At 35.4% G+C, this 7,843-nt stretch overlaps 1 protein-coding gene across 1 annotated transcript; it reads right to left on the minus strand.

The window, feature by feature from the left end:
- Positions 1-1,304: 1,304 nt before the first annotated feature.
- On the minus strand, positions 1,305-6,106 carry LOC109828096 (polypyrimidine tract-binding protein homolog 3-like). Its single transcript, XM_020395135.1, has 10 exons — positions 5,948-6,106; positions 5,578-5,642; positions 5,435-5,484; positions 5,312-5,353; positions 4,244-4,295; positions 4,069-4,120; positions 3,960-3,973; positions 3,687-3,794; positions 3,446-3,589; positions 1,305-1,883 (listed from the first exon to the last, which is right to left on the minus strand). Exons 1-10 carry the CDS (start codon positions 6,036-6,038, stop codon positions 1,494-1,496), a joined length of 1,008 nt encoding a protein of 335 aa, XP_020250724.1. The 5' UTR covers positions 6,039-6,106; the 3' UTR covers positions 1,305-1,493.
- Positions 6,107-7,843: the final 1,737 nt, after the last annotated feature.

Genomic DNA, 7,843 nt, shown 5'->3' on the forward strand with positions numbered 1-7,843 from the left:
CTTTAAACTTGTTAAACCTCTTTTAAAACTTTTCTTAATTACTTCAGAATGTTAGAAGGCAAGGGGTATATATAGGATCAAGAAACAAAGCCAAAACCCAAGAAAACCAAGCAAAAAAGACAAAATAATGGAAATATGAAAATCAGGAAAAACTAGCTGTTATGATGCCGTCGGTCGACTGATACTGTTCATCAGTCGACTGATCTCATCAGTCGACTGGTCAGTCGACCAGAAGAAAAACAAACAGTTTCAGAGTTCTAGAATTTTGCATATCTAAATTTATAAAATCAATTAAAAATAGTAAATAAAATCCAAATATCATGAAATTTTGAGGGAATGTTCTAGGCATGTAGATAAACATGCTAGAGAAAGAATTTCTAAAAGATTACTTCCCACTTTAGAGAAATAAATATTTGAACACAGATATTACAGTTTCTGAAAACTGCTGAAACACTCGACTTTGTAAAATCAATTGGACACTGTAAATCAACTCCAAAATTCATGAAATTTTGAGGAACGTTTCTAAACATGTATGTGAACATGTTAGAGAAAGAATTTTTTATATATCACTTATCATTTGAGATAAATAATTTATTTTGTAAACTGGTCAAAAAACTAAAAAACTAAAAACTGCAAACAGGTCATCGGTCGACACATCAGTCGACTGATCAGTCGACTGAAACAAATCAGAGAGAAAATAAAGATTCTAGGCACATTCATTAGTTGACTGATCAATCGACTGAAATCATCAGTCGACTGATAACACACTATCAGCCTGTTTAAAATTAAAAAACTAATTTTTGAAGTGCCTTTAAAAATAGCAAACAAATTCTAAAAATTATGAAACTTTGAGAAATATTTATAAACATGTAAATGAACATGTTACAAAAATAATTTTTGGAATTGCACTTCACATTTATAAAATATTATTATTTTATAAAATAGTCCAAAACATAAAAACTAAACATACATGTTTTTGTCATTTGACATAAACACAATATTAAAACTTTTATAAAATGATTTTATAGACTTAATGAATTGATATAAAATATTGTTATAAAGTTCATAAATAAATAATTAAATATTTTCACAAATTTATTTTTGTATAAACTTGAAAACTATAAAACCAAATCATGTATATATATATATTGTATGGGGTTCCTGCTTTCACTAGTAGAAGTACGCGTCCTAGACGGACGGACCTTTCTTAATGGCTTGTGTCCGTCTAAATTGCGGAGATTTCTACTAGTGAAAGCAGGAACCCATATAAACAATCAAAGAACTAAATAACATACGCAACAAAATAAGCAACTTCGGAGCCTGAAAAATTCTCAAGAAATAACATTTAAACAAACATTAGTACAAATCAGTCACACCCACATCCTAAACAGAACTAGGAACCAAAAAACTACATAAGCGGAATTATTCAGCACTCTCAAACTATAGTACAAATAATTTTAAGAAAAATCGACCGCGACAACAAAGGTATGCTTCTAGATATTCTGCAACTGAGAGAAGGATATCCTGATGATAGCCTCATCAATAGTACTTGCGTGCTTGCAAACAAGAGCCTCGGTTGCTTGCTCCTCATCCTCAAACATAACCAGAGCTTGCTTCTTCCCATTTGCTTCAAAAACTTTGGAGTTGACAATGGTTCCGTGCTCCTCTAAGTGGGCTATGATATCTTCCTCCGTGATGTCTTGAGGAAGTGTGGAGATATGTATTATTTTGGTTGGAGAGCAGCAGTATCGGTAGTTTTTGGCTGCATTGCGGTTGAAACGGTTCAGGCTGGACCCCGCGTACTCGTGGGCATCGGCAGATGGTGTTATGTTTGAGAATTTTGAATAGTTCACTTCCAACCTCCTTCCAAACAATATAGCTCCCTGAACATATTAAGAAAGAATTATGTATATAGGGGTCCAGACGCTAACAAAAAGTTTTCAAGGATAATTAGCTGCCATAGCAAGAATACGAGGGCAGTGTATCTACAAATCAAGGTTTTAAATATCAGATTTCGTGAAAATATCATATAGCCAAAATTCATATTGATTGCGGATATGGGGGAAATATCACGAAATGTGGTAAATATCGGAATGCCATAACATATGCTTGCACATATAGTATAATGCAGTAAAATATAATCTCAACATACCCGCTATAGCTAGGTACGAGGGGAGTGTATCTACAGATCAAGGTTTTAAATATTGTATGGGGAATTATATCAAGGTTTTAAATATTGTATGGGGAATTATATCAAGGTTTTAAATATTGTATGGGGAATTATATCAAGGTTTTAAATATTGTATGGGGAATTATATCAAGGTTTTAAATATTGTATGGGGAATTATATCAAGGTTTTAAATATTGTATGGGGAATTATCAGATAGCCAAAATTCATATCGGATTGCGGATATGGGGGAAATATCAAGGATATGTGGTAAATATCGAAATGCCATAACAAATATTTGCATATATAGTATAATGCAATAAAATGTAAGCTTAACATACTTAATGAAATCTAAGCATACAAAATGTAGATAATATATGTTTAGGATTGCTAATCAACCTTGTAAAACAAATAAAAGTACAAATCAACATTGTAAAATTTCATCTGATTTTTTTAGGCCAAATGTCATTTGATATAATGGGAAAATCATGATCTTGCCCAAAAATTGCCAAACACAGCATATTGTTTCACGACGAACCATATAAAAGGATACATCAGCCAACATATTGGCTGACATATCGGCGATATCGGGGATATATCTCCTAAAATAGCAAAAAAAGGGTAAAGTATTTCGCGACCATATTGGTTGTGATAAGCACAGTAAAAGGATATATCAGGCGATATATCTGACCCCGTCAAGGATATTTAAAACAATGTTACAAATAACTCTATGTAATATGGATTTGGATCCTCTCCGCTGCCTGGTAGTGGAACTTTTCATCACGGGCATCTATTTAGTGGATGGTTGTGATTCATCTTGAGTGAAAATGGAAATGGATGAAACCCGGGAGATATGGTAATGGCTAAGATTTTGAATGAATCACTACCACCTACACATTAATAAACGGATAAGACTAATGTGGTGGAAGAGGGTGCAAATCCATTTTTACAAAACCTATGAATATGAAAGGACTCAATCTATCTAGTTTCACCAGATCTCCAAGTTTATGCTTTTGCTGGTCAAGAAGAAATTTGACAACCCATCCATATCTTGCTTATAGTTCACTGACTAATTCATTTTTCAACTTTCTAATTGATTTTTTCAATCTGAAGTTAGCTAGATTGTTTTTTTATAGGAAAACGGGGAACACAGTTTAACAATTGACTGTATAATTAACAAACTAGAAATTTCCTAATACTCAGAAAATTCAGTAAGTGTATGACCACCAAACGAAAAATGCTAATTTTTTTAAGTTATAATAAAGGCAATAAGCAAACCTTCAAGAAATGTACAGCTAATTCAGCCTGGAAACCATCTGCCATCTCAACAAGCGCATGATCAGGCTTATTGTGTAGTATTTTAATTCTTATAATATTCCCATACAAGGAAAATAAATTAAAAATCTTGTCCGCATCAATTTTCTGCAGGAAAGAGAAAATAGAAGGATTAAAGGGATGACACTGGAGAAACACGAAAGAAAGGTAAAAGAGCTCTATGAACGTAAAAGATAATAATCACCTCGGAATCCAAATTTGATACTAGAATAGTGCATGCAGTGTTAGTACCAGATATCCCAGGAGGCAGACCTCCACCAAATGCAGCTGCAACAGCTGCAGCATTACCCATCTAACAATACAGTGGAATCATCTCATGAGAGAAGTTGTGTATTTACATATAAAACATTAAACATCAAATTAAAAAAAAAGAGAGAAGAAATTAGACAGGAAAATAGACAATTGAGATGATTGCATCTCATCACATGTAACCAGAACTGGACTAAGCCTCACCCACCTGTGGAAATGCAACTGAAATAGAAAAAAAGTAAAACAAAGATGAATTAGCAAAATGTGAAAAATGCAAGAAATGAGCATGAGGGAGAAAGAAAGTATGAAGCAAGCACCTGCCCTGGCTCCATGAGGGAATGCATACAAGCCTCCAACATCTCCAAACCCCTGCTGGCATGAAAATATACAGATAAAACAGCAAACAACATTATTTCATGGCTTCAAGCCAAAAAGATTTCAAAATATAGGTACTGCCAACTAGCTATTCAAAAGTATGATAAAGATACTTACTTGGGAGGATCTACCTCTTTGTTCTGAAGGCAAAGATGGATTGGTGAAATCTCTGAGCATACACACCACAAATAAACTTGTGATTAAGAAAATTCTTTGAAAGAGGGGAAAAGAAGACAATAGGACAGAAAAGATAAAACAGTCATCAATGACAAGAGAAAGAAAGAGATGTTATTTTAGAACCATTATTTCAAAAAAGCATTAGGTGCTTTTGGGTGTCGTCCTGGCGCCTGGTACCTAGAGCAGGCACCTAAGTGCCGCGTAAGTATCTTTTGGCCCATGCATGCGGACACACAAATACATGCAGATATAATTATTTATTTATTATTTAAAATCTCTACTAAATATATAGAACTCTTTAAAGGTGCAGAATATCTAGAAAAAGAATAAAGAGAGGAGAAAAAGAAGAAATATGATGAAAGAAGAAAAAGGAAGAAGATTATGAAGTTCAAGATTTGTTTGTAAATATGAGTAGATAACACTAATACAAAAATAAATCAAAAACAATTTTTTTCCGAAGTCAAGGAGGCAGCTCCGTTGATGGTTAGGGCTTGATGGTTCATGGTTGTGCCTCTAGAAGTTGTTTGACAGAAGAGACTCGGGCCTCCGGAGACAGAGAAGAGGAAAATGGCTTTCTGCAAATAAAAAAGCCTAGCTCTCTTTGCGCTACTGGGCTTAGAATCCAGGACAGAACTCGTAAACTTCACATCATGCTCAAAAGGGCTGTACAATAGTTTCTTATGTTATGTGACACATGGAAGTAGTATGCATCTGCCTAGGAATCCCCAAAGCAGCCTAGGCTCCATTCCAACTGGCTAGGCACCAATGAGGACACCCATACCACTTTTAAAACAAAGTTCAGAGCATCAGGCAAAGGATTTATTCTGATTGTCAAGGGTGATTTTGTTAACATTCAAGCATAATACGTGGTTTGGCAGCAAACAACTTGCTTTAACACTTTGCTATGTTCAAAAACTTTCAAAAATAAACTGATAAGCTAACTATTATATAATGGAAACAACATATTTCACTAAATTAACAGACAAAGCTTAGTCAATATAAACATACCTAGAGCGATCATTGTTGTAATTAACTTGCAGTTCATTAAGGCTGCATTGTGAACAAAGAAGGGAGATTGGTAAGCTTTACAGAAAAAAGAGACTAACACAAGGGGAAAAGTGAGTTTAGTACTTGGAAAATTGTATATCTAGCTGACAACAAGCATCATATATATTGCGTCCCTGCACCCCAAAAAAATCATCATCAAATCTCATCAAGGAAAACCTTCTCAAGACAGCCAATATTGCATCCATCTTACGGAATGTGTTACTTACTTGCAGGTTATTCCTTGCTTGCACAGCACATTGGGTTGATTGATATTGTATAAGGGCTTGGAAACCTACATGAATAAAGAAAATAGTTGAATTTTTTTTGGGGGGGCCAGTATTCAATTGTTTACTTTGATGATCCACGATTGTGAATAAACCATGTTCTATGGTTGTCCCACGAAAAAGGGAAAGCAGAGGAAAACGAAAGCATTTCAATGTTTCACTGTCAAGAGGCTTAAAGCGGTAGCTACAAAAGACAGCTGAAATGAATACAAGTGCCGCTGACAAAGTAAAGGACTAATAAATCAGGTTCACCTATAAGTTTTTAAAAAGCTCAAAAGATACTATAAAAAAGAGATGGAAACATGAAGCTGACCAGCTGACTTCTGAAATGTGACGATCTTCTCCACAAACCCATGAGGAGAAAACACTTGATGCAGCACTTCCACAGTTATAGGATAGAGCATGTGATGTATTGTAACTAAAAGGATCCGATTGGGTTCTGAATCCTGAGTGTCCAACAGCAGATTGACATAGAGACAGAAGAAAGAGAGAGAAGAATAAATAGAGAAGAATAGGTAGAGAAGAATTACTAGCAGGAAAGAAAGATTAAGAGAAAGAACATATTAAAACTCTTCAGTTTGTTAGAGAAATAAGAAAAGAACTAAACACAAAGGGCTAGAAAAATACAAAGAAACTACCAAATACGATCAGCTAAATATAACATCACCCACCATCCTGTTTTAGCCTCAATGCATCTAACATGTCAAGCAGCAAGCTGAGTGCAATGAGCACAAAAATAGGCTCGCTTCAAACAATCTTGACCAAGTGCCATATGACTATCACCTCATTGGTTAGTCAGATGGTGTGATGAATAAGCATGCCAGTAGCATCCACTGTCTAAGATAACAAGAACACCAAGTGTATCAAGAACACCAAGTGTATCATGCCCTGTTATTTATTGCAGACTAAAATGTCTCTTCCAAACATTTTTCAAAACACGTCTCAAATTTTAAAAATTTAATATGCAAATTTTTAGTACATATATTGCGGAAGCTCTGATATTATCTTAGTGTACTGTTACTTACTGAGCTATGTTAAGTCATGCCTGATTTCCATGTAAGGATTTATAAATAATTATGTAATAGAATGACCCCCACTATGGTAGTTTCTGGCCTTGCTCTCATTCAACTTTCAGCACATATCTATAGAGGAGAATTAACATAATTTCCAACACATAAACCATGCTTACCAAAGTAGAAAGTAATAGGTAAACCAAATATGAGTCCTCCATGTCAGGAACCCATTCAATAGTAACCAGACAAATTACTGGCAAACATAAAATATTAGAACCAAAACATAGAACACACCCTAAATAGTAAGTTAAGGGCTATTGTCATTATTGTTCCAGAAGAATTAATGGCGTCAATAAGAGTATGCAAAGTTCAGCGCAAGTAAGCTATACACTTCAAAATGCAGTTATGCTTGAACTTTTGTAACATTATAGCCAATTTTGCTTATAATGCACTCTGCTGTTGCAAATCCAGATAGAGTTTTGAGTTTTCTATGATGATGCGCCTAGCACAAATGATTTGAGGAACTGGATTTCCTAGCATTTAAGAAACAGATCACTTGAGGTAAGTGCAAAGGCCTAGTAACATACTCACTAAATGAACCATGACACCTAGCCTCATCCAGGCTGAAGTGTGTTAAATACTACACTGTTTGAGGAGACTACTTCAGTATTTGCGTTCAACAACAAAGATGAATTTCTCTTCTTCTCAATATGACAACGCAAAAACAAGTTACCTGTCTAACTAAATGTCAACATGAAAGCAAACTAGTACCAAAAAAACTAAACCTGCAGCAGGTTCTATGTCAAAATAAAAATGAGCAGTGTTTTAAAAAGCGGCCTAGTCGGATGCCTACCCGTAGGTGGACCAATTTTCGCCTAGATTTGGCTGGAGTGGCCAATCTAGCGGCCTAGGGCTAGGTGTCCGCTTAGGCAGACCGCCTAGCTTTTTAAACCACAAAAAATGAAAGAAAAACCCAAAAAAACCCAGCCCAATCAAGCCCAAATACTAAAACCCAAACCCGACCCGTTACTTAACCTAGCTAACCTTAAAGTTGTTTCTCTCTCTCTCATTTTCTCTCTCGTTCTCTCCCCAACCCAACCGCCCACCTCCAACTTCTCCTCCACCTCCGCAACCTCCGCTCTATCCTCGTCTCTCCCTCTGCCTCCTCCTCCACCTCCTCTCCCTCCGTGATCAAA

This window comes from Asparagus officinalis, unplaced genomic scaffold, assembly GCF_001876935.1.
Source record: "Asparagus officinalis unplaced genomic scaffold, Aspof.V1 AsparagusV1_Un716, whole genome shotgun sequence".
In the NCBI taxonomy this organism is placed as follows: domain Eukaryota; kingdom Viridiplantae; phylum Streptophyta; class Magnoliopsida; order Asparagales; family Asparagaceae; genus Asparagus; species Asparagus officinalis.